This window comes from Arachis stenosperma, chromosome 5, assembly GCF_014773155.1.
Source record: "Arachis stenosperma cultivar V10309 chromosome 5, arast.V10309.gnm1.PFL2, whole genome shotgun sequence".
NCBI classification, from domain to species: Eukaryota; Viridiplantae; Streptophyta; class Magnoliopsida; order Fabales; family Fabaceae; genus Arachis; species Arachis stenosperma.
In genome coordinates this window covers 116,460,998-116,488,328 of record NC_080381.1, presented here as the reverse complement: position 1 = coordinate 116,488,328, position 27,331 = coordinate 116,460,998, and the positions used below count along the sequence as shown (strand labels likewise).

At 34.7% G+C, this 27,331-nt stretch overlaps 4 protein-coding genes across 4 annotated transcripts; 2 read left to right on the top strand and 2 right to left on the bottom strand.

Annotated features, from left to right (window-relative positions):
* Positions 1-1,837: 1,837 nt before the first annotated feature.
* Positions 1,838-4,164, bottom strand: LOC130982272 (uncharacterized). The gene is made up of 4 exons (XM_057906211.1): positions 3,928-4,164; positions 3,661-3,730; positions 3,432-3,527; positions 1,838-2,098 (listed from the first exon to the last, which is right to left on the bottom strand). The coding sequence occupies exons 1-4, from the start codon at positions 4,087-4,089 to the stop codon at positions 2,028-2,030; spliced, it is 399 nt and encodes a 132-aa protein (XP_057762194.1). The 5' UTR covers positions 4,090-4,164; the 3' UTR covers positions 1,838-2,027.
* A 7,903-nt stretch (positions 4,165-12,067) lies between these two features.
* LOC130980158 (pyruvate kinase, cytosolic isozyme) lies at positions 12,068-15,349 on the top strand. Its single transcript, XM_057903802.1, has 4 exons — positions 12,068-12,297; positions 12,390-12,657; positions 13,479-13,940; positions 14,220-15,349. The coding sequence occupies exons 2-4, from the start codon at positions 12,400-12,402 to the stop codon at positions 15,030-15,032; spliced, it is 1,533 nt and encodes a 510-aa protein (XP_057759785.1). The 5' UTR covers positions 12,068-12,297; positions 12,390-12,399; the 3' UTR covers positions 15,033-15,349.
* Positions 15,350-15,720: 371 nt separating this feature from the next.
* Positions 15,721-17,885, top strand: LOC130980237 (uncharacterized). Its single transcript, XM_057903905.1, has 7 exons — positions 15,721-16,130; positions 16,228-16,313; positions 16,432-16,510; positions 16,615-16,674; positions 17,013-17,134; positions 17,298-17,369; positions 17,587-17,885. The coding sequence occupies exons 1-7, from the start codon at positions 15,783-15,785 to the stop codon at positions 17,687-17,689; spliced, it is 870 nt and encodes a 289-aa protein (XP_057759888.1). The 5' UTR covers positions 15,721-15,782; the 3' UTR covers positions 17,690-17,885.
* Positions 17,886-18,121: 236 nt separating this feature from the next.
* LOC130980236 (katanin p80 WD40 repeat-containing subunit B1 homolog KTN80.4) lies at positions 18,122-26,443 on the bottom strand. Its single transcript, XM_057903904.1, has 19 exons — positions 26,196-26,443; positions 25,846-26,025; positions 25,552-25,682; positions 25,300-25,417; positions 24,926-25,152; positions 23,851-23,953; positions 23,566-23,636; positions 23,373-23,447; positions 23,145-23,288; positions 22,822-23,041; positions 22,230-22,652; positions 21,682-21,741; positions 21,495-21,610; positions 21,021-21,146; positions 19,961-20,035; positions 19,723-19,835; positions 19,108-19,224; positions 18,935-19,003; positions 18,122-18,799 (listed from the first exon to the last, which is right to left on the bottom strand). Exons 2-19 carry the CDS (start codon positions 25,871-25,873, stop codon positions 18,736-18,738), a joined length of 2,280 nt encoding a protein of 759 aa, XP_057759887.1. The 5' UTR covers positions 25,874-26,025; positions 26,196-26,443; the 3' UTR covers positions 18,122-18,735.
* Between the last annotated feature and the right edge of the window lie 888 nt (positions 26,444-27,331).

Here is a 27,331-nt window from a genome sequence, read left to right as displayed (position 1 = left end):
ACTTATTTAAGTAAATGAACTAGCTAACTATTTGACAGTAATTTTAATTTATAATTTTTTTGAAGTTTTTTTTGGTAGAATTTTTTCCTCTAATTATGGAGTGGGGAGCACCAAAGATTCTAGAGACATGGTGACTTTAGCCTTTTGGGATATGCAAAAACCTTAGCTTTTTTGTGTATTGATTCAGCTTTTAATTTAATATCATGCAACTTTACAATAAAAATGTGTTAGCTACAGGACCCCACATTGAGCAACCACAATAGTTGTATACCACTCTGTCAAAAGGGCATTGTAATGTGAGATTTAAAGAGTTGCCAGCCAAGGATTGAAAGAGAGAGGAAGCTAAATTATGTGACCCATTTGAGTTTTGAGACTAGTTGATCTTACAATGGCAGGCTTTAGGTACAATTACAATGTGAGTAACCATGATTTTTATTGGAGATTATGATATGCCACACTCCAAAAGTGCTCTCAAGTTTTAGCTTCTAAAACTAAAAAGTGAACCAAACTTTGGCATGTGCCACTGGAAAGTGTGATTAATAAAATGGTCCAAGTTTATACATGCTCTCACATGATAAAATCACATCATTTAAATGAGTGGGAGATAAAATCATAAGTCAATACATCACCATAAATCTAAGCTTCCTATGGTCCGTTGCTCAATAGAAGTTGACTAAAGCCAATGTACACAATCGTTTTCTTCAGAGTAAATGTTTTGCACCACCTTGTGGTTGTGGAATACTTGATGTTTTTAGCCACAAAATTTGATGTTTAGAAAAGGTCCTTACCATTTATTACCGTAAAACCAAAAACCTAAATATTCTCTAGTTTTATTTCAATTGCTTAAAAAGCTGAAATGTTAAGGGTGTTGAGAATACAGATATCTGTCCACCAATGCATATTCTCCACCAGATTTTCATGGGATTAATTTCATTCATGTAACTACTACCTTGTTTTCCTCAAGCACATGATTTCCATTTTTTTTGCCCCTATTTTTTTCTACAGATCAACATTCTTCCACAAAGAACTCTTGTCCTCCAAAGGAGTATTATTATGTACGAAAAATATATGTTGGATTTCAACTTTCACGTGATACAAGAAAATAAATTGATGTTAGCATTTTTTGGTCAACGTATTGATTATGGGAATTTTTGGTCAACGTATTGATGTTGGGTTTCTCATGTGAAAGCGAGACAAACCCAACAAATATTCAGGGCCCGTAATTCACTCTAAAGGGCCCTTATGCAATTAAAACTGGCATCTACGTTATATAAATCCTATTCCCAAATCAAAGAAAACCCCCCTATTCATTAAATTCCCAAAAAAAAAGGTCACTTTATTTTTTTTTTCTTCTAATGAAAATAGGATTTGCTAAGGAATTTTTAAAAAATTAACCAACAAAATAAAGAATGAGTAAAATTCAAAAGTTTAAATTATTATTAGATAGAGTCAAAAATAAAAAATACATATGCTAATTATTGACTTAAAAAGTTTGATTTCTAATATTTTCACATGTAAAATATAAATTATAAAGTAGACACGATTGAATTATTGCAAGGTTAGGAATATTTAATTTTCAACAACTAATTAAAAGAATTGAATTTAATTGATTTAATTTTAGTATGACACAAGTATTATGGTTCAAATATTTAAATTTGGCATTCTCTCATTCATTTATAAAATACATTTATGCAAGGGTGCAGTATAATGTACGAGGTAGAAATTTTGAAGGAAAAAGTAATCCATGAAATTTGATACTTGTATAACTCTTCTTTCAAGAAACTCTTTCTAATAGGTTTAGCCAGATCGATTCTTCTGACTTCCATTGGTCAATCCAGGTGAAAATATATGAATATATATAGACCATATCAAAATTCAAGGATTAAAACATTTTACATCATTCTACTTTGCCTCTTCTTGCACTAAATTACCATGGAGAAAAAAGAAGAAAAAGATGAAAGGGAGAAAACAAAGGATAGAGAAAAAACAAGAGTAAGAAAAAAATTAATATAAAATATTTTTCATGTCTATTCCACCATAGCATCAGCCGAAGTCTCAGCAGCAGCAGCAGACACATTAGATTTTCTTTTGTTCTTCCCTGCATGAAAGGCACCAGAGACATCAATTAAACATCACAAAGCAGACAATATGAAAAGACAAATTTGGTCAACAATTTGACAATTTTGTTTCTAGAATGTTTAAATACAACTGAACTACTATTCGCTAATTCCTACTCATAAATTCTCAATTTGCCAAACTTCCCAGACCCCAGCACACTTAATTTAACATAGTCCAACAAAGTAATCACCAACTATTCTACATAGTTTGCTGCGAGATACTACCATGTGGTCAGGATAGAACACGTCACTTTGCTTATGCAGTTATGCAAGTGATTGATGAAAAATATTCATGATACTCACAACCACAACTCAAACGCATAACAAGTACATAGTTATCAAAATTCAAAACAGGTGCATTTTTTTGTTATTTCAACCTCACATATGATCAGGTATGCCTAGGGTATGCATTAGAATGAGCCAGCATGGGTCAGCTACCAGCTGCAAGGGAGGGGAAATTTACTCATGAGAGGAGGAGCTATCCTCCGTCAAGGAATGAGGGTAAAATTGGCATAAAAGAAACTTGTGAAGTCACCAAGTACCATAAGGCTTTTTTTGCCACGATAAATACATTCAGCAAAATGAGAGTTAGATTCAAACAAATAGTGAATCGCATATGGGCTTCACCATTTTACTTTCACCCTTGATTTCAAACTCCTTTCACACCATGTGCAAGAAGATCAAGAAGGATTGATCTCTGTTGAATTAAGTATTTATCACTAGGTAAAAGCTATATTTGTTTGTAAAGGTACAACTTCTTCCTATACATATAATTCGTACATTCTATCAAGCATCAAGGGGATGCATCAATATACCTATTGTGGGCACCTTATATCAACAATTTCAAGGGAGATAGATACTAAAAAAAATGAACAATCTTGGTCCAAAAAAGAAATTGGTCCATATGCATGCATATCTTTGTCCTCTATCATGGAAGTCTGACAAGCATTATAAAGGTGTGATGAAACCATGACACATTCATTGAGAAGACCTTTGAAGTTGGGACTAGTATTCTTGAGGTTTAGAAATTTGAGTTGGTGAGCTGTGTAGTTATTCCTTTCATTGATAACTAGATGGGAATGATCAAGTTGAGATCAATCATGTTAGTATAAAACTTTAATTGTTTCTTGCTTGGTGTATGCATACAACACTACAGCCTCTATCAAAACCTAAGAATGTTCACTTTGAGTTTTATGGAACTTGGAGCTTGTATGTTGTCACTATGTTATGCACTAAATTTTATATATTACAGCCATTTGCATTCGGACTTTCGCAACATTTACATACGAAATATCAATAAGCATGAAAGCTAACCTTTGCCTTTGTGCTTCTTCAGTTGCTTAAGTTTCAAGCTCTTCTTCAAGTGAAATTTTCCTGAAGATTTACTACTACTATCTTTGGCCTCCCCAGCTGGAAGGAAAATCAAACACAACATTTATTTACTCTGCTAGCCAAAGTTATGCAACCAAAACAATGATCCAGTTAAAAATACACGTGCAAACCGAGAAAAAAAAAACATTAATTTGAAGCCAAAAATCGATACCTGCTTCGGCAACTGCCATTTGCACATCTTCCATGCTCACCAAGCCTTTCTCCAAGGCTTCCTTTTGCTCCTGAAGTTAATTCCAATGAACACATAAATCAATAATAATACAGTGATTACTCAACTTCAGATATTAGAAGTTAGAACAAACTACAAACAGAGTTTGTAACTGCTTAACTAACAATTATACAACAGATAACTGACTAACTAACTCAGAATAACTAAATTCCGATGAGAGAGAGAGAACAGAGTAGAGAGTGCATATACTCGGCGCCATTGTTTGAAGAGCTTGCGCTTGCGCTTGCCGGAGAGGGAGGAGGGTTGGTCCTTGACCTTGAGCTTTCCGGTTACAGGGTGGCCGTGAATCTTCCTCTTCCTCTCGGCGATCGAGGCTCTCCTCTGCTTCTGCACCACATTGAACTTCGCCATCCTCTTCGATTCTTTCTCTTTCGCGACCCAAACCCTAATTCCCTGCTCCGCTATCTTTCCACTCCATTTATTGATTTAACTATTTCCAATATTATGATAAATAATTTTATCATTTATTTATTTATTATTGGATTTATCCCTCCACATTTTTTTAAATAAGATTGTCTTTATTTTTGTGGAAAATAAACACAAAATGCTACTAATAATTAGCTAGTTTTAAGTGAATTTAGTAAGTAATCATACCAAGAATGAAAGTACTAACGAGAAACAATTAAGACTTGATGGAAATATGAAAATACAATTTAATACTTTCTGGCGTTCTATTTTTTTTTTTAAGATAAGAATAAGATTTAAATTGGTAATTTTTAAATGAGTATAAAGAGATATGTTATTTGAATTATAATTTGTCTTAGATAAATATAAAAAAATTATGTTATTTAAATTATAACTCGTTGATTATTATATTTTTTATCAATTAATCGTTTCTTATGCACTTAATAATACATTAAAATATAATGAGTATTCTTGTGTATGACTATTAGTATAAATTATTAGATTCATTGAGTATTTTCATCAAATATATTGCTTTGCAAGACTAATATATATGTTTCCATCCAATTAACCAGTCTTCAACACACCTAAACTAATTGAGTGTATAGTTGAACAAGTTTTATCCAAATAAAAAATCATCCAACTTCAATTATGGCCAAGCATTACATAAATGAATTATCACAATTGGACACATTATCAACTAATAAAAATATTTGTAAGCGTGTAAAATTTCGCTTTTTATTTTTAATATGGAGAAGAATTTGATGTGTTGCAACGTTATGAAAAACACAAATATTTTACCTGCATGTAATGTTAGGAGAACACAATTCAAATCGAAAAAGTTAGAGATAAGAACTCGAATGGTCCGATTAAAAGAGCAATTTGGACCGTCCGATTTGTGATTGTCCAGCCATGTGGCATGCGCTCGTTGCTCTCCAAAATGGTGTCCCTTATACCAACATGTTTTCTAATTATGTAAGTTTAGTTTTTAATTTTTTTTAGAGTAAATTACCAATTATACCCTCAAATTTGTAAGACGCTGACACAAATAACCCTAATATTTGATAACGATAATCATACCCTCGAAAAAATTAAAAACGCTACAAATCTGTCCATCCGTGAGGAGAACTCTTCTCCGTTAAACGAAGCTTGGTGATGTGGCAAACGGAATTTCAACGTGGCTTCCGTAAAGGGCTACAATCCCTTTTCTCCCTTATATAGAATTGAGAGAGAAAGTTTTCCCCAATTTCAGTAGAAAGCAAAATCCTAACAATTGCAAGTCCACCTAGAATGAAACACATAAGCAATTCAACTCTCTTCATCTGCTCTATCAACATCTTTTGATCTTTGTGTGTCGTCTCAGTCTCAACACTGGTAAACCTCCCTTTCAAGACCCCACATGCATTGTATACTACTGTGCCATTCTTAGAGCATTTCTCCACCCCAGCAGATTCCTCATTCGTTTTGTCCATCCACTGAAAATAACGGCATCCAATGTTCTTCGTCTGCCCAACACAAAAACCATTCATCAAGCTCAATTGTCAACGAGGGAACAAATGAAGCAGAAAATTCATACATAGCTTCCACAGAGGACACCTGAAGAACCATCTTCCTGGGTTTCTCCTAGTCTTCGACTTCAACGCCACCACCTGAAGACGGCAGAAGCATGTCCCACAATATGGCTTGCTCACATGTTCTTTGAGCCCTTCAGAGCTACTATTTTTCATAGAATGTGTCCTTCGATTACAACTGGACATGACTCTGCTTCCACCATGCATGGCAATGGTTAGGGTTTTGTTTTCTGCTGAAATTGGAGAAAACGTTCTCTCTCAATTCTATATAAGGGAGAAAAGGGATTGAAACCCTTTACGGAGGTCACATTAAAATTCCGTTTGTCACATCACCAAGTTTCGTTAAACAGAGCAGGATTCTCCTCACGGATGGGCAGATTTGTAGTGTTTTTAACTTTTTTGAGGGTATGATTGCCGTAATCAAATATTAGAGTTATTTATGTCAGCGCTTTATAAATTTGGGGGCATAATTGGTAATTAACTCTTTTTTTATATTTCAGATTTATTATTATTGTTAAAAATTTAAGAATATATATTTAAATGAAGTAAATATTATATTTTATAGAGTTAATATTATTTTTGTTAGGAAGTGAATTTAGGAACATATAGGTTAAGATTGTGATTATCGTTAGAATTTAGAAATTTATTATTGAGAATATATATGGGGTGTATATATACAGTTGTAGTTGATTAGTGAACTTTTTAATTAATAACAATATTTAAATTGATGTAATCTCATAGATTAGTAAAAATAATATATGTTTAAGAATTTTTTTATAATAATTTTAGAAATTATAATTAATTATTAAGTTTAAGTTGAATAATTTTTTAAAATGGTTCGGAGAATTTGGAGTAAATTAGGCAGAATTTTTTGTAAAAAATTTTTTGTTGTTGTTAGATTTTTAATTGAAATAAATATGTTAGTGTAGCTGAAGGCATTGTTATTAAAAATGGATCGAATTGGACCAGTCGGTTCGATTAAAAAATCAGGGAATTAGACCTAAAATCGGTCCGATCCGATTATGTGACCGCATAAATCAATGAATTAGTCAAATCTGGAGTGAGCCGGTCAAACTTGGTAAGATCGGTTCAAACGAACCGTCTGAATTTCAAAATTTCTCAAAATGTGGAAGATGGGATTTAATAAAAATGATACTCATAACCACCGTTAAACTTGTTATTAATATATATGCAAATTAATAATATATATATATATATATATATCAGCAAATAACTTACGTCTATTTAATTTAGTTTAATTTTAGTTATAAACTCATTCATTCTTAAATTAATTATATTTTTAGTTAACAATAATTATAAACTCACTTATTTTTTTTATAATTATATAGTGTCTATTAATATTATTTTTCAATAGATATGTTTTGTTTGAATGGGATTTAGTAAAATTATATATCATAGCTTTGCGATTTGAATTATTATGTCTTGTTTAGTTAATTGTGGAAATTATTTAAATTATATATCATAGATAGTTATTATCTTTTAGTAGTAAATTAGTCATTGTTAATGATTTGACTAATAATCTGATATGTTTTTGTAAGGTTTACGGTATCTGACATGTGATCATCGACTCCTTTCGGATCGGTACAATGATAGGATTGAGGAGCATTTACGGTTTACTGGTTTCTTGCATGTTTCCCAAATTGGAGTAGTTCAATGTCAAAAAGTACTGGTAAATGCGCTAGTCGAAAGGTGGCATCTAGACACACATACCTTTCACCTTCCTGTTGGTGAATGTGCTGTGACACTGGAAGATGTTGTTGTTATCCTTGGTCTTCCAACAGACGGTCTTCCAGTCACAGAGATGACTATGAGTAGTTTTGAAGCCTTAGAGACGGAGTGTTTGTAGCAATTTGGGGTTGCACCAAGTAAGTCAGACTGTAGAGCAAGCTGCATAAGACTGATCTAGCTTCGAGATCTAAAAGAAAGATTACAGTTGGTTGACGAAACCAGCATGCAGAGGTACGTGAAGTGCCACATTATGTTATTATTTGGTACAGTCTTGTTTGGTGACAAGTCTGGGGCATCTGTGCATTAGAAGTTCTTGCCTTTACTTCGTGATTTTGGCAGTATCGGACAGTATAGGTGGGCATCTGCATGCCTGGCACACCTGTACAGGTCATTATGCAGGGCATCTCGTTTCGACTGCAAGAAAATTGATGGTCCGCTAACATTTCTTCTAACCTGGGCTTGGATCCGTCTCCCATATCTAGCTCCGGTTCCTCGGGAACCCCGCAGTTTTCCGCTTGCAAACAGGTAACATTATCTTACAATTACATCCTATATTCATATGTAGAAAGAAATTGTGTTAATGAATTAAGTCATATTAGGTGGTGTAACTGGGAGCGTGGAGACCGACGCTTTAGGTATCTTACACTTGAGCATTTTAGGAAAGCCTTGGATGATCTCCAGGAAGGCCAGGTGTGTAGTTATTAAAGAAGTATTTGATTCGGATTTAGTGTTAATGTTAACTGGTTTGTAATAATCTGTTTCCTTTATTTTTCGCAGTTTGTGTGGCTTGCTTATGCTGTTAATCGCATTGATCCGGATATAATTCCTGCAGATATCTACATGCACTCGGTTGTGTGGAGCGCTACGGTGTCGTTAGTGTCTTTTGAAATCATTGAATGGCATGCAACCGATAAGTTTAGGAGACAGTTTGGTTTCGTTCAGGGAGTTCCTCATCAGGAACAAAATCTTGACAAGGCACACGGAATGGTCTTGACTGGTCTTAAGAATCTTGAATGCGTCACGGCCACAACTTATTCGTTTTGGGTGATGCAGTGGACAAAAAGGTATAACCACATTCTTACTGAGCTTCCCATGCCTCAACAGCATCCCTTGGATATTTACATGTACTGGTACCATGCAAGATATGGCAACCACTTGAACCTGTCGGATCGTGTGGGTCAAGAGAATGATGAGGGTAATCAAGTCATGGATGATGACAATGAAGAACAGGAGCCACAGTCACCTCCACCTCCACCTCCACCTCCACCTACACAAGAACGACCGCAATTTTCAAACTCATATGTACCTGAAACACAGTTTACCACATCATATCCAATACAGCACCAGTATTGGGGTACTCCACAGCTTGACTCAGGAGATGGAACATCTTTTAGCCAGTTACTTGGATTCGCTGCAAAAGCAAGCCAATCACAGTATGGCCATCAGCCTGACATCATAGTTGGTAGGTATTCTTTGGACGCAATGCATCCAATCACAGTATTTTAGCCGTAGCATAATATTTAATACACAAATATTTAATAAATGCAATTAAAAGTAAATCAATCCACAATACATCAATCTTAGTATAATTAATAAACACTAATTAAAAGCATAAGCACATAAATAAATACTAAATAGTAAACACTAATTATTATTTAACTTTATCATTAACTAACTACAAATAATGTTATTAGCTACACAAACACACAAATAAATGCTAACTGCGTATATCATCACATGTCACGTAACTATTTGTTCACATCGATCAATATAAATTATTATAAAATTCTAATCCTTCATATATACCTATAGGCAATTATGTACCTGCATTCATATACTCCAGAAATTCCGGAGCATACATGGCTTTCAAGTCCAAAACTCGCATGAAAGACGGCTCCTCAAACGGATGTTCATTTGCGAGTGCATTTGCCACGTCAACTACATTTGGTGCCACAGTGCCTTCACCTTGGTCTTCGTCTCCATCAGGACCAACAACTTCGTAATTGTTTTCAAACTCTTCTTCACTGTCACTGTTGTAATCTTCCCGTTCAATATTTCGATCGGCTTCAAACGGTTCGAATTCAACATACACCTTAATGAACGATATCTGACTGCGACTTTCAATGTACATTGAAAATATCTCTTGCATGCTCACTTCATCTGTTACACATTTCGTCTGAAATTGAACGAATCCACTAAATATAGGTATGAGATACCTGTATAAAATACATGATATTCTTCTAGACAACCCAGATTCTATCTTCTCACAAGTCACACCTTTTAGTTCCTCGAATGAGATTGTGAATGGAATAACAATATCTAACGAATTTTTACAAATAAATTTCACTCCTTCAACTGTTTCTAACAAAATCTGACCGAAATAATATACTTTCAATAAGACTCTATCATCCATTTTTCTCACTCATATGAATAAAATTCAAACTCTCATTATTTTCCTTCGTCTGAAAGAAGAGAGAAAGATAGACGGAATTCCTGAAGGAAGAAGACGATGAACTAAAGAAGAAACAGTCTTATCAGTACAATACGAGCTACCCACACTTATATAATCGTTAAAAAACATATTATACCCAACTCGGACCCATCGATTACGCTTCACATATTCAAAAAAATATTTTTTTATACTAACTCGGAGGGTTCGTTTTTCTTTGATATATATAAAAACAACTAATTGGACGGTCCGATTAGTTAACCACAAATTTCAAAATTTTCTTCCTTCACAATTTGGACCATCTGATTTGGTAACCTAATTTTTTTTTGCACAGAATTCGGATGGTCCGATTTCTTGCACCATATTTCAGCCAAAAACTATTCTACATCCATGTATAGCACCCCTATCATCCATATCAATGCATAACACACACGTATGGCATATCTAAATTAATGAGCCGTAAAATTTATACGAAGATTCAAAAAAAGCTCAAAATTTAAGTATCATAAATATTAAAATAGAACAATGAAAAAGTTTAAGACTCGTGATCGAAAGTAAGATTAAAAAAAGAGAATAGAAGATATAAACAATAACATATAAAGTTGAATCGTTAAGGCTTCAATCTTCTCTATGTCTTATTTTTTCTTCTTTTCTTTTCCTTCAATCATTAAGATGAGTCTTTTTCTAATGTTTAAAAATAACCTAGACACCAGAAAACTTTACTCTCCTATTTTTTCTTTATTTTTAGTGATAAATGACAGATTATTAGTTATACATAAAGTAATTAGAGTAAATTAACAATAACTTTTTCTTAAGATTCCTTTTCTCTCTAAAAGTCATTCTAGAGGCACTCTAATATGCTTAATAACAGAAATATCCTATATGAATGTTATAAGTATAATACCTTAAATTTAAACATACATAGAAGTAATGCATTGTGCTCATACAAAAACATCTTTGACAGTAGATTGTTATATTTTCCAAAGGCATGTCAAATCTTCTTAAGTAGAGATAAAAAAAATTAGTTAAAATTAGTCATAAAAAAGCGTCATCCTTCATTCATATCTTAAGAAAAGGATATTGTTATGCATTTAAAGAATGAAAAATCCTACTGTGATAACACCAAAATTGTCATTAGGGAATGACATCGATCATCGATGTGGACTCCTCTTACCAGCAACAGGTGTCTAGAAAACAACATGTTATGCCTACGTTAGTTTTATTGTTCCCACTTCTCTGTATAGCAAGGCAACATTTACAGAAAATTGTAGTAGGCATGTTAATGATTTGTTAATGAAATGATGAAATCAACCGAACTAAATGCAAACAAAAAATTTCAGGATAAAATTAAATATAATTAAATATTAAGAGTATTTTAAAAAAAATATTAAAAATAAAAACTTTTTATTTAACTCTTATTTTTATTATCAGTATTTTATTATTTTACTAATTAATTATTTAATTAAAAATATATAAATTAATATATATAAATATATAATAAATTAATTTTTTTTTTCGGTCATACAAACACACTTGTACACATTAACTTAACCACCACTACTAGAATTCGAACATGTGGAGCTTTAGTTTGAGACAAATACTTTGTATCACATGACTTTAGTTTTTTAGTTTTGTTTAAACTATGAGTAGTGTGATCATGGCATCATGGTTTTGGTTAATAATGAACTAGTTACGGTCGACATATAGAATGTGAGCAACGAACAGTATTGCAACTTACAAGGGCAGAAACCGTGAGGCGCACACCGAAGGCGACGTGGAACATCCAGATTCCACAGTCCAAATCAGTGGGGTTCCTTAGTCTCCAGCCCACAGTCTTGGGCTTTTCTCCTTTGCCTTCTTTTTCAAAATCAAAATAAAGCTCATGCCAGACCAATACTACCGCCACATCATGTAACCATGACACAAAAATATATATACAAATTTATTAACAGCAACTTTGGACAGTTCATTAACATACTAAATTTTTATATTTTATTAATTTTTGCATACATACACATATAAAATAGAATAATTTATCAAAGGAATATCCGTTTATGAAAAACAGCATCCGCAAACTTTTCCTTGAAAATGAAGATTAAAAAAAAAAAGAATATTCGGAAATGGAGGAATGACCGGTGACTGAGGTGACTTTCAGCTTGAACCAAACAAACGCCCACAAAATCACAAAAAAACCACCCCTAACTCTTAAGTCTTAACTCACAGTTTCACTTTATTTCTCTCTATTTTTTAACTATAAGCAATGCCCCCAATCACAAAACACAACAACATCACCATCATAACATAGCAAGCAAACACAAATATCAATCCCTTCCTAACCCTTCCCAGATTCACAGACACACACACACTTTGCATTTTAACAAACACAAGGTATGCACTTTTATTTCTATTGGAATATTCATGTTCAGTTGTGCACTACTCTTACTTACATACTATTTTTATTTTTAATTTTGTGTGTTTAGGAGTGAGGAGATGTCAAACATAGACATAGAAGGGATCTTGAAGCAGTTGCCACACGATGGCCGAGTTCCGAAGACGAAGATCGTGTGCACGCTTGGACCCGCTTCCAGATCCGTCGAGATGCTCGAGAAGCTTCTAAGGGCTGGCATGAACGTTGCCAGGTTCAATTTCTCCCATGGCACCCACGAGTACCATCAGCAGACTCTTGATACTCTCAGGATTGCCATGCACAACACTGGTATCCTCTGTGCCGTCATGCTTGACACCAAGGTCTACTTTTCTTTCCTTTTTTTTTTCTTTTTCATTTAGTTATGATGATTGATATGCTTGTTAAGTTTTTTAGATTCTTTGTGCTGTTTTTTAATTTTGTTGGTTGTACTTGTTCTATGGGTGTTGTTAATATGTTAATATTGATGTTTTGGTTGCTTGATCTGATTAGACTGGGTTACTAGCTGAGTGATTCTGATGCTTCAACTGAAGAGATACCCCAACTTGCTTTATGGGTAGCTCAGTTTGTAATTGACATGATTAAGTGAAATGTGGAGTGGGATATATATAAAAGCGATTACTATTACTGCTTTTGTAGAGTGCATTCTCCCTTCTGGATTTTCGGGAAGTTAAGCGGTTTATGTGAGGGCAGTGAAATGGTCCTGTTGATGGAATTTTATTACACTTTTGAGTTGATTTCTGAAGTAAACATGCATTTCCTGTTGTTGATTCATTATGTTTGTGCTTGGCTTAACCTCGAAGGAATGCCATTTTAGTCAAGATATTGCAATTCTTTTTTAGTTCATGAAAGAGGATTGCGTCGCCGCAATCGGGGATACTACCAACGATAAGCATATCTATATCCATTTCTCATGTTTACCCCCTCTAAATTCTTGTTTGGCTCTGCAGTCTATTGCATTTTGGGGGGTTTTGAATTATTAGAACAGCTTAGACCACTATCTGTTTTAATGCTAATGGTTTTTTATTTTAGGTAAAAAATATATGAAGTACTAATGTGTTTTCTTGTAGCAAGATTTTTTTTTTCTTGAGCAATAAATTATTAACTGTTTCATGTACATCTGCCTTCTGCTGGATTTTTATAGGGCCCTGAGATTCGAACTGGTTTTCTAAAAGATGGAAAACCTATTCAACTTAAGGAAGGACAAGAAATCACCATTACTACTGATTATACTATTAAGGGTGATCCAGAGATGATATCAATGAGTTACAAGAAGCTGCCTATTGATTTGAAGCCCGGAAATGTCATATTGTGTTCCGATGGAACAATCACCCTCACTGTCTTATCCTGTGATCCGGGTGCTGGTACTGTTAAGTGCCGTTGTGAAAACACTGCCATGCTGGGTGAGAGGAAAAATGTTAATCTTCCTGGTGTTGTGGTGGATCTTCCCACTCTTACTGAGAAGGATAAGGAAGACATTCTTCAATGGGGTGTCCCTAACAAGATTGACATGATTGCTCTATCATTTGTTCGTAAGGGTTCAGATCTTGTGAATGTCCGGAAGGTTCTTGGACAACATGCAAAGCATATTATGTTGATGTCAAAGGTACTTTGTTGTGTTCTTATACAACTTCTGTCGTACTAACCTTATGCTAGACAGGTCTTATATTTACATGTGAGCCATTTCTGCTTAATATATGGTTTCTTTGGTTGAGTTCATCTCACATTCATCTTCGTTATAAAAAAAGTTGCATGCTGGTTTGTGTTTTGCATTTTTTGAAGAAATACTCGTGAGTTTGCTTTTCTTCCATATGCTAACGTTGCTGTTCTTTTAATTGCCAAATCCTGACTGAGTTTTTCAATCATGTTGTGGAATATTCCTAAGGTTGAGAATCAGGAGGGAGTCATGAATTTTGATGATATTCTGCGTGAGACCGATGCATTCATGGTTGCTCGTGGTGACCTTGGAATGGAGATCCCAGTAGAAAAAATTTTCCTGGCGCAGAAAATGATGATATACAAGTGTAATCATGCTGGAAAACCTGTTGTCACTGCTACCCAGATGCTTGAATCAATGATCAAGTCTCCCCGGCCAACCCGAGCTGAAGCAACTGATGTTGCCAATGCCGTTCTTGATGGCACAGATTGTGTCATGCTTAGTGGTGAGAGTGCAGCCGGGGCTTACCCTGAGCTCGCTGTGAAAATCATGGCCCGGATCTGTATTGAGGCAGAATCATCACTAGATTACAATGCAATCTTCAAGGAGATGATAAGGGCTACTCCTCTACCGATGAGTCCATTGGAAAGTCTTGCATCATCCGCCGTCCGCACGGCGAACAAGGCCAAAGCCAAACTCATCGTTGTGCTGACCCGTGGTGGCACTACAGCCAAGTTGGTCGCCAAGTATAGGCCGGCTGTTCCAATATTGTCAGTGGTGGTTCCGGTTTTGACAACCGACTCATTTGACTGGAGCATCAGTGACGAGACACCAGCAAGGCACAGCTTAATATACAGAGGCTTGATTCCTGTATTGGCTGAGGGATCTGCAAAAGCCACTGATGCAGAATCTACAGAAGTGATTCTTGAAGCTGCTCTTAAATCTGCCACTCAAAAAGGGCTTTGCAAGCCTGGTGATGCAGTTGTTGCACTACATCGCATTGGAGTTGCCTCTGTTATTAAGATCTGCATAGTTAAATGATTCAATCCAAGATATGATGCTGAAATGTGTTATTTGCCCTGAGAGGCACCAACTCATGAAGGGTTATGTTTTGGCTTTTATTTATTATTAAAACTTTTGTGGTGTCTGTTCTTCCATAAGCTGAAGGATTTAGCCTATTAGCTTTAGAAAAGCAGGTTTTTGTATTCTCTGTTGATAAGAGGAATACTTATAAATTTCGGATTGGTATGAAAATAATCAAACATGTATTATTATCCTTGCATTTTGAGATATGATAACTTGTGTTATCCTATTGAATGTAGTGGAGTACTTTGATTTTGATATTACATTATTATGAATATTAAGAATTTAATTTTGATTTTCCAAAGTATTATTTATATAAGTTAGTCTAAGTTAAGACTCATTAATTGAAGTACTGCATCAAATTGTTCTCTAATGAATAAATTAATTAATAACAAAAGAAATTGACAAATTTCTAAAATATTAAATAATTATTTTTTAATAAAATAAGATAAATTAGTTCATAATATACATACAAATATATTATAATTAAAATATTAAATTGTCTGAGATTTTAAAAAGTAAAAAAAAACATTATTTATATATTTATTAAAAAATATAATATTATAAAATATTGAAAGCTAATTAGTTATTTTATAAAAAAAGATTTATCCGATATGGAAAATATTATTTTGTATTCCAACTTCCAAGTGAAGAGGTAGGTAGATATTTGAGAAAAGAGTGCGATAGTTTGACAGAATAAGGAAGATAATGGCTATGGCTTCCGGATGTAGCTGCCGCTTGCAGTGGCACTGCCCCAACACCAACACCAACACTAACACACACTCCAATTCGTCCCTTCTTCCTATGAGGCGCCCTCTTCTCCTTTCAGTTTCTGCATCTTCTTCAGATGAAGGGGTGAATATCAAAGGCTCAGGAACCAGCGCCAGAACTCGAAGGCTTCTCAGAATCCGCGAAGAGAAGCAACAAAGAGAGCATGAGCGCATTCATAACTACCCCTCTTGGGCTAAGGTTCTCGAAGATGCTTGCAAAGACGACACTGAGCTCCGTGCTGTTCTTGGAGACAGCATTGGAAACCCCGAACTCATGCGCAAACGGGTACAACTAAGTTTCAATCTTTTTTTTTTTTTTCATTTTGGAGTTCAAAATCACTTTTTTATTTCTGGGGGTTCGTTTTTCTTCACTAACATTGTAGGTCGAAGATAGAGTTCGGAAGAAAGGTAGAGACTTTCGTAAGTCTAAGACGGGTTCTGTTGTTGCTTTCAAAGTTTCATTTAGAGAGTAAGTTAACAACTTCATCTCTTCCTTAATCTCTATGCATATGAATGCAAAGTAAGATGTGGAGTTTTTTCGTTTGTTTAGCTTTAGTTGTCATAATTTGATTATTTGGTTGTTGCAGCTTCAATCCAACTGATTCACATATTTGGTTTGAATTCTATGGATCACCATCTGATAAGGATGTTAATCTACTTGGTAGTGTAAGTGTTCCATACTTCCATTTCGCTCCTTAAGATTTTCGAATTTTGAATGTGCTAGCTAGCTAGTTACATATGATCTGATTCTTGTAAAAAAAAATATGCAGGTTATTCAATCATGGTATGTCTTGGGTCGCCTCGGTGCCTTCAATTCTTCAAATTTGCAGGTTAGGATTCTAGTAGCTTCTAGTTATCTTTACCTTGGTAGTGTTATTGGACTTGTGCTAGTTTTATTTCTTTTTTTCCTCTTTTTCTTGGACTAGTTACATGTATTACTTATCATTAGTATTGGACTCAAAGATTGGTATGAAATGGGAGTTTCACATTCACCATCATCTCTTTGATCACTCATCATGTCATAATGTGTTCCGCATTATCTTCTACAGTTCTTATGGTAGTTTTAACATGGTTAAAAGCTAGGACATCATCCGGCTTGTGTTAATGAATAATCATATATAGCTGTTACCTTTTAACAAAGAATTAAAGCATCTTCAATTCATGGCAGGTGGCAAATTCGTCAATGGAGTATGATCCTCTATATGATGCAGACAAGGGTTTCAAAGTGATGCCGTCATCTTTCCATGATATTGGCGACGTAGAGTTCCAGGATAACTGGGGACGTGTTTGGTATAATATCTAGAACTTTGTTCTTATTTCCCCTCCTTTATTTTAGATACATGGAACCCATGTATGAAAATATTTGCCCTATTCTTACTTGTTACCTTTGAGTCAGGCATACCATGGCATGAATTATGTAATTTGATAAAGATTTAAAACATGTTTCTTACAGGGTGGACCTGGGTACAGCTGATTATTTTGGTCTTGATGTGCTTCTCAACTGCCTTACTGGCTTAAGCTCAGAGTAAGTTTAAATACTAAATGACATGCAAATGCAATACTCTTTTTCATTTATCTTTCTTTTACTTTTTACTTTTTAGTACATACTCCATTCTGGGTATGTACAAAAAGTGACAGTAGATAATGAACATATGTAGAGTATATGTCCATGGATCATAATCTTTTGTTTGTTACTCAAAATTGAAGAGCATTAAATTTATCTATGGATGAATATATACCAGGTACCTTGGTATCCAACAGGTTGTATTTGGTGGCCGGTGCATGGGTGATTGGGAAGAGGGGATGAAAAACCCTGATTATGGTTACAAATACTTCAAGATCTGAAGCAAGTTGTTGGTTCAGTTCCTTGCAATCTCACATTGGGTGCGGTTCACAGATAAGAAAAGTTTTCCGGAGGTTCAGTCACATTAATATTGATGGGATCATCTTCCAAGGTTTTGGTCTGAATACTTGACCTGCATTACTATTGTTGGCAGAGCCGTTTTCATTATATAATTTGATGTCACACTAATAGGACTAATTTGGTGCCCAGAAGAGTAGAAGTGTAATGAGTAGTGATAGATAAAGAGGCATAATTTACTTGCAAATCCAAAACTTATATCATTCTAAGTTTCTAACAAATAATTTTAACTGTCATTTTATTAAAATCTTTGGCGGTACTTTGAGGACTACTTAATGGAAAACCCATGTTCGAGCAATTGAATCAACCCGTATACTATGCAAGCAACTCGTCGGGGGCAACGATAAACAAAGTACATATATAAAAATTCATTTCATACATTAGAAATTAAATTCGAGTTCGCCTGAAAAAGATGGAACCAAAAGCTGTGATTTCGTGCATTGAAATCATACAAGAATATCTGCATAACAAATAAGACATATGAACAACGCCACCACTCAAATTATGTATGAACAGCACTTAACAAGAACCGCTACAAAAATCATGAAAAATTCTCAAATAACATTAGATCATTCATAGGAGTATCTTTTGCACTACACAATAGAGGTCAGTCGTCAAACTCGGGTGAGATCTTTACATCAAGCAGATGACAAATAAGGTTATAGTTGTCAGAACTATGCAGCCATCAGCAGAGGGTGAGTGACAAGACATGTCTCAAAGCCTTGGCTTGTGTCGTAGAATCAGTAGTTAACTGTGCCTCCACTCTTATCATGAATGTGAGCACCAATTATCGGTGTTTTCACTTGCCATGAATGTGAAGGCCTAACCAATACAGGGCTTCTTCATCCAAGTGCAGTCAAAACCTATCCGGTGACTTATGTAGAGGTTGAAATCTTTAAAATGCACAAACCCCTATTAGCACCCCTGAAACTTTTGAGCAGCACATGAGGAAATAAGTGAATACACGGAATCATGAAACATCCTGAAGAGCCAGATTTAATTCGTGCGCTGACTTTGCAATTGATCCTCCTCTTCTACAGATAATAAAAAACGAGAAGATTACCCAAATGCTTGATATAGGATTTTCATGCTAACTGTTTTTATGTGTTAGCAATTAGTATTAATGAAAGGAAATGAAGAAAAGCAAATGAATAAAGTAAAATGGATACCTTGTAAGAGAAGGTAAAAAATGTTTGACCTTTTCAAGCTCTACAAAGCACACGTTGCAACGTTCTAGCCTGGTCCTCATAAGAAGCAAAAAATAAAAAAAAACATTGAGTCGATATACAATATATACAATACAAGACATGAAATAAGAAAACCAAGATGGTAAAATTAACACCTTTTCTCTGCTTCAATATCAACACCAACGGATGGTGCAGCTGATACGGCTGAATAAATCATAGAACCGAAAGTTCTGACCAGCTTTAATAGCATTTCTAACGATATTTCTAGATGTCTACAGACATACAAATATCAGATTGTCAATAACATGTAACAAAATCTTATAGTTTTACGTTACAAATGCATGCAAATAGAGCAAATGTGGAAATCCCTGGTGTTATTTTAGTTTAAAACCACAAAACTGATAACAATATTGTAACCACAATAAAAACTAAAAGGGTAAAATGATTCCCGTGATGCGTTCACAGCTGATCTAACGTATAACTCCAAATTATTTTGCCAGGGTTGGTTGCAGAATTTTATAAAAATAATGATCAAACACTGAAGATACAAGTTAGACATCTTTTAGCTATGATGGAAACAAGGAAGATAAAATTGACATAACACAAAAAGCATTGATTTCATAAACCATATATCTGTATCTTTATATTTTCCCTTTTCTCATTAAAGTGATTCAAAGAAGTAAAAGGATCTAATCCCACAGCACCACACGTGTCCAACACGGCATAAAAAGTGCTGCCTTGAATCAGATGACAGAAGAGGAAATGCTTACCTGTCCATTTGACTTTGTAGAAGGTCAGTCAGTGGTGGCAGCAGACCAGTGCACACATCAAGAGTAACGATATCCATTTTTTCCGTTATAACACTAACAACATCAGCAATCACCTGGAATAAATACCATAATACATTAATATCTTGAGTATCAGGAGTTTGGTAAAATATAATATGATCATCAATACCACAAGTGAGAACACATATAGTAACATTGGAAAGCGACTGAAAATGCTCACAGCATGATCATTCATCTTCGACACTGCATCAATGGCCTCCTTAACATCATTTCTTTGCCACCATCTGTAGACCACCTGGAACATGTTCCTTATAAAGTAAGTAATTTATAACCAGTAATAGGTTTGGTTCAGTCCCAACCCTTCTCCCCCCCCCCCCCCTCCTTTTTCTTCTCCCCAAACAGCAAAACCAAAAAAGAAAACGTTATGTCTGTTACAGAAAACATTTTTTTGTTAAGGGAATAGGTTTTGTAGGAAAACAACTGATTGTTCTTATTCAGGAACTCTATAGGGAAGTATAGAACCTAAAAACCATTTAACTCAACCCCCCCCCCCCCCTTTTCCCCCCCAAAAAAAAAAACCACCACAAAAAGAAAGAGATAAAAAATTAAATTGTTCAGTTGGTTGCAGTGATTTGTTGTCTAACCATCTATTATTAAAAAGGGATTATTATAGTACTTTAAAAAATTGCAGGGTGCCAATACTGTTATGTTGGCATGGTTGAAAAATTGCCGTGTGTTGGCATGGTTGAAAAATTGCCGTGTGTCCCATCAACTAAAATTATTTGTTTTTAAAAATTTGCAAACAAATCTTAAACCATTGATTAGATTAAGTGTACCAATACCCATATAAAGAGAAGGGTAAGAAATCACTTATTTATAAAGTATAGTAGAATTTCACAGAAAAATGTTAACCACTACAGACTACATCCTGGATAAAATTGTCTTAGGTTCCTATAATCTTAAACACTGCTTAGGTAACAGCTAATTAAGAATGGTTTTTTCTTTTGAGACACCTTTTTATGCACATGCAAGTTTATGTTTGTAGTTTCTGTTACTTGAATTAATTTACTTCTCTTATCCAAAGAGATGAAGAAATAAAAAGGTGAGTCACTTTTTGCTCTTTGTTGTTTAGCTTCATCCAACCCAGATTGATTGACAATTTATTTAATGACATGCAAAGATTCTTGATCACAAGGGGCACAAGATAGTTAATATATAAGTCAAAGCAGATTCAAGTGACTTAATAAAAACTCATCATGATTACAAGTTCAGATACCTACCTGTAACTTGGCTGAGCGAGCCTGCATTGAACTGAGAAATTGATCGTGCTGTTCCATCACATCAGCAATAGAATCTTCATCACTAGCAGAAACTGTGGCCTTCTCGGTGGATATAGAAGGTTCTCTCTGTTTAGCTTTGAGAAATTAGGGAATTATATCCTCAAGGAAATCAAAATGAGAGAAAAGAAAAGCAAAAAAAGAAAAATGGGGCCCACACACACTATAACAAATGCCAGCGCTAAGAAATCTATTCCCAACACAATGACATCAGATATTGCATACATTTTGCATGCTCCCCCCCAAAATAATGAAAACTTTTGCAAATGCTGACATGTAAGTTTGAGTATATTCGTACTCCTTCAAAAACTATATATCTTTTGTGTTCTTTTTAAGTTATGTATTTGTTAACAATGCTATCATCCATTGATAATCATCTCTAAAGTAAGGAAGAGTTGATAGGAAACAGTATGATACCCCACTGAAAGGAAGCTGTACAGATGATATTCTCCTGTGTGAAATTCCTGGCCTAGGTCCTTCATAATTAAGAGATCGTTCTCTCTTTTCCAAATTGAGAAGTGAGCGCATTCTCCCTACATATTTTAAAGAGTGTCAATTGAGAATCCATACATATATATGATATGAACACCTTCTACAAGCATACCTCCTCTTTGTACTTCGACAGAAGATATGTCTCTACTCAATTTCTGCCCCCGAGATTCATCTAGAGCAAGATAGAACTCACATCAATAAAAGTTTAACTAACAAATGATCATCAATCATTATACTAAGCACAACATGGTACAGTGGCAATCATCCATGCTCTATGGCAAAATTAATAACTGCATGTTATCTTTAGTCTTGGGCTAATGGTGGTTCGAAGTATATTAAGAAAGGATTATAGATTAGTAAAAGTTAATATCTATCTTTGGAATTTGGAGCTCCTCTTTGTAGCCTCTTTGTAGCAAAGAACTCACGTAAAGACAAGGTCGTTTTGTTGGGACAGACATGTTGAGCACAAATTCATTTTCCAACTATGTTTATCAAGTATACTCCATAAATATTGATCCTTGAATAACAAGCAACCTTGTACATGGAGGATTTTGTACAAGATACAAAGCTGATCAACAACACTCAGCTTTATCAAGTATTAAATGTGTCAATTGCAACATGGTATCATAGTTAAAGCCGTATTCTGAGAAATAAGAATACCTTGCGTTGAGTTTACTACAACTGGGAAATTATTTTTATCTTCAAAACCACTTAATTCACTACCCTTAGAAGCTGCAGATTCAGTTACAGGACTGAGGCGTGACTTATCTACATCATCTCTGTTGTTTGGAGACTTGCGTATATCTGCTGCCTTTGACTGCAAAGAGAATGGCATTGTTCTTTCAACAATACCGGCTTCTTTTCTGGAATCTACTATAAGCTCTGGCCTCACACTAGTTCTGGGGACAATTACCGGTATAATATCTGGTTTATTGATAAGTGGTACATTGGATGTTATATGAGACTTCAAAGAGCTCCTCTTCTGAGCTGCATTAAGCACTGCTGTTGAACCACCAGATGCTGCTGTCTTGGGACCAGAGTTCAAATTGATCCTTTGAGGAGTACTTGGTGCACTTCCTGTGGCTTCATGCAAACCATAAATGAAAGTAATGAGGAAGTTTAGATATAATGGGCCATAGTATCCAAATGGATTGGAATCATGGAGGTATTAAGCAAACAATCAATCAAGCAAATGCCGGAAAGTCACCAAAAGAAAACATCAGTGAAGAAAAAGAAGAGAAAGGATACATACATGTCAAAGATTTTCCCTCCTTCAAGGGATCTGGATCTTGAGTAACTGACAACCTTCCAAGAGATTTTGTTTCCTTTAGTATTGGATCTGGATTTTGAGAAACAGATAGCCTAGGCTTAGCTGTGATCTCATTCAGTACAGCCATATTTCCACTTGAAGATTTAGTTTCTGAATGCCCATTTAGTTTGTTTCCTTTACTAAGTGCATATGGTTCAATGCGCTGGACAATAAGTCAAATGTAAAATGGTCCATTAGCATGAAATTTTATCAAATACAACCGTTATTAGATGCAGCAACTTTTGTGTTAAAGTAAATGTATTTACCGAAATGTCCACAACCCAGACTCCCACACAACTTTGATTGTATGAGCAACCAAGAAGTTTCCCTTCATGAACATTAAGATCTGACAATTTAGACCAACCCACTTCCACCATATCATGACATCTTATAGGCTCCCAAGAGAAAACCTACACAGAAGAAGGTGGTACATTGTTAAATTGATAAATGATTACATCAAATGAATGAATGAATGAACTAACAATGGAGCGTACCTTCAAACTCTCATGTAAACCACAAAGTAGGGTCCTCCCATCAGGACTGAAAGTAAGTGAACGAACTCCAGTTGTCTACAGTACAGATAATATAAATACTTCAGCTTACCCAAAAATTCTCAAATACAACTTGCATGATAAACCCCCCATTACCAGAGTAAATAGAAAAATTGCCCTAAAAAACAGAGAATACCTCAGGACCAGCTGAACCGATAAGCTCAAAGGTTTCAAGGTCCCAAAATTTAACTGTCCTATCTGCAGAACCTGGGCACAGAAAGAAAGGAACAAAATAATAATTACACTTGAATTGCCTACCCAAATGCTATTAGCTTATGCTAAACTGCATTTATGACAGTACACCTAATTTAACAAGTCATGCTCAAATAAGAACCTATCCATGCTGTTTCCTATCTAAGTAGGATCATGATGCTTCCCACCACCAGCTAGTGAAACATAATGTCATAAAGGTAAGACTAACCTGTTGCCAGTAGAAACTCACTGGGATGAAAATCTATACACTGGACCTGGCCCTCATGGCACTTAAAATCGTGCAAGAGTTTTCCAGCAGTCAGATCCCATAACTGCAGAAGTATATTGGGGAAAAAAATCAACAGTCTTCTAAACAACAAAGTGCAGTAGAGAAATATAGGCCTATTCCCCAAGATGTGAAAGGCCATAGCGTCATTACTCATTACCCAGTGTTCAACACATCATCCCATCGCTGAAATTTTTAACTCGTGCATAAATGCACAACAGACAAAATAACAAGCCTTCTTCTAACTTGTAAATGGATATATGGATCAAACAAAAACTATTATATCTAACTGTGAACTATATCTATAAACAAATCATTTGTATGTAGGTCCTTCTTAATGGTTTTATCTTAGCCTCCCCTTCTATTTTGGGCTCCTATCTGTCTAATCTCTTCTTCATGTACAGGCATTATATTATATGTATTCTCTAACATGAACAAACCACCAAAGGTGTATTTGTACCATATTTTCCACAACAAGTGCAAACCCAACTTTCTCTCTATGCTTTCATTCCTAATCCTAGTTCATATATAATGTTTCCACTCATCCAATGCAATAGTGATCTATAAAAAGATTTATTGAGCACCAAACATTTGTGATTCATCAAATCATTGTGATATGTGACCAAAATGCATTTTATTATATATTCGGTCCAACATAATTTAGAACTTCATACCTCCATACTTAATTATTTAATTTAGAGTAAACTAACTATTTTGTCCCTCAAAAATACATGTGACATCAATAGGGTACTTAAAAGAATTTTTTACGTTTAGTCCCTATAACATACAAGAAGTATTGTTTAGTCTCTAAAAAACATTTTATATATCAGTTTAATCCCAAAAATAAACACAAAATTGGCCCTAGAAATAAATTGATAAAAGAATATATTTTCAAGACTAAACTAATATTACATATATATTTTTAAGCGATTAAATAGATAGTTTAGTCTTTAATTAATTGATCATAACAATCTTGGTATGAATTTGATGATAGCAGAAAAGGGAAAGCAACTCTAACCTTCACAGTGTGGTCCTCTCCACCTGAAACAACCCATCGTCCATCTGGAGTAAACCTAATTGCATTTACCCCACGCGTATGGCCCTTGTAAGTATGGATGCAACCCTTCTTTCTGATGTCCCATATCTTAAGATTAGTGTCTAGAGAGCCAGATGCAAAGAACTCTCCAAAAGGATGGAAGTCCACTGATGTACAATTGGACCTATGACCAGTAAGAGTACGAACAACTACCAAAGAAACATCACAATCCAAACGACAATATATCAGTATGAGTACAAATTTTAAAAGTAAATATAATGTTTTATGAGACTACTTATATCTCTTTTCATCTGTGTTTTCATACTGCCAAAGGATATGAGCAAGCAACAACGTACTCTTTGCCTCCTCCAAGTCCCAAAGTTTTATAGTGCCACTAGCAGCTCCGGCGGCTACCAACACTTCAGAGGAATCAAAGCTTACAGAATCTATCCCACTAGTATGCCCTGACAAACTCTGCAAAGATGCCAAAAAAGTACAGCTCTCAAAGAAAAGTAGATAAAAACAAGCATCCCACATTTTCTATTAAAAACATAAGAATACATAAAAAAAAAAAAGGTTGAAAAAGACTAGGGAAGAGTAGCACAAACCAGTATAGCATTAGGTTTGCCAATAGCCCAAAGATTGACCTTGTGATCTTCACCACCAGTGACAAGAACCCTAGACGATTTCCTCCCAATTTTAAGACAGTTCACAGTGGAAGCATGCGCCACAAATTCCTCTGCACATAACTAATCAAGGACCTCACAACTCACAAAAACAAAACCATAAACATAACAATGCAGCTTGAGACACAAGCACACAGAGATCTATTCAATATTCTAGTAAAACGTAAGTAGCTGAAATTGAAATTTCACAGATCAAATAAACACATTGAAGGATACGCAGCTTGTAGGCGCGTTTAGTAGTCATCAGTGGCACGCAAAGCAGCAAATAGATATTAACGGAAAAATCGAAAACCCTAACAAATTCTCTCTACTCGAACCATTCGAGAGAGAGAAAAAACACAGATCCAAACTCAGCAGTCTGCTTCTAGAAGATTCTAGATCTTCGTTTACAATCAGCTGCCGACAAAAAAACACACAAAAATGAAAAAATGCACGACTTAATAATTAATATTCAAAAAATAAATAATAAAATATTGAAAATAGATCAGAAGGAACAGTGAAACTAAAGAAAGAAGAAGCTGACGGAAGTTGTTGCTTGAGAATTGAAAGCAGAAAGAATAAGTTACATTTAACTTGGAGAAGCAGAGAGTGGCGCATAAGCATGAAAAAGAAGGTTAAGTTCTTAGGTGGCGGAAGAAGCAAAGCATGTAAGGTTAAGTGAAACGGCGTCGTTTAGCGGCGGTGAGGGGTGGTTAACAATGGAGGTGCATTTGAGTGGTGAGGCAGAGGGATCTGTTAGAGAGAGAGAGAAGAAGAAGCGCGTTTGTGTTTCACGAAGTGTGCGTGAGAGTGTAATGAATGAATGAATGATGATGGAAATGGAGTTAATGCTTTGTGTTTCAAATTAACCTGAGAGTGGGAAGAACGGAAAGGAGAGGGGACTCATGAAGGGTCAATTTCTGTAATTTTCTGAATTTTCAGGATGTATTCAGTAAATACATGAAAGCTACCTTCCACGTTTTTCTTATTTCATTTTTTTCTTTTCACATTTTCTTGTACAAATGTTTTTTGAAGCAATTTTAGAGTAAACTATACATCTTGGTATGCCTTCACTCTATATTTTCTTTATAAATGATGTGTATTTTTTATTAATTAAAAAATAATTTAAATATATAATTAATTAACAATAATAATCGTAATTTTATATGAATATAAAAAATATTTAGTATATTATTATCAAACTAATCATTGGAATTTTTGCGTTAATTCATCTTTAACAAATAAATCTCTTATCTTTTAGCATTTAATTTAAGAATAATATTACATAGCCAACAAATATTATTATTTTTAGTCAATACTTAATCGATAATACTTATATTTACTGAGATTTGGCATACAAAAAAATATATAATTTGTACTTATATATACTAGAGTTTGTACATATGAATTAATGCTGTTTGTATTCATATTAAGTAAAGTATCGTTTTTGTTTCCAACGTTTGGAGTAAGTCCAAAGTTGTCCCTAACATTTCAATTGTCCTATTTAAGTCCTTAACGTTTCAAAATTGACTCAATGTTGTCCTGCCGTTAGGGATCCGTTAACAGAATTAGCGGCGGGACAAAATTGAGACGATTTTGAAACATTAGAGACTTAAATATGACGAAAACGTTGGGGACAAAAATAATACATAGAAATAAATTTTAATTTTATCTTTCAAAAATATCAATTTTTTACTGTACATATTATTAATCATTTTTAATC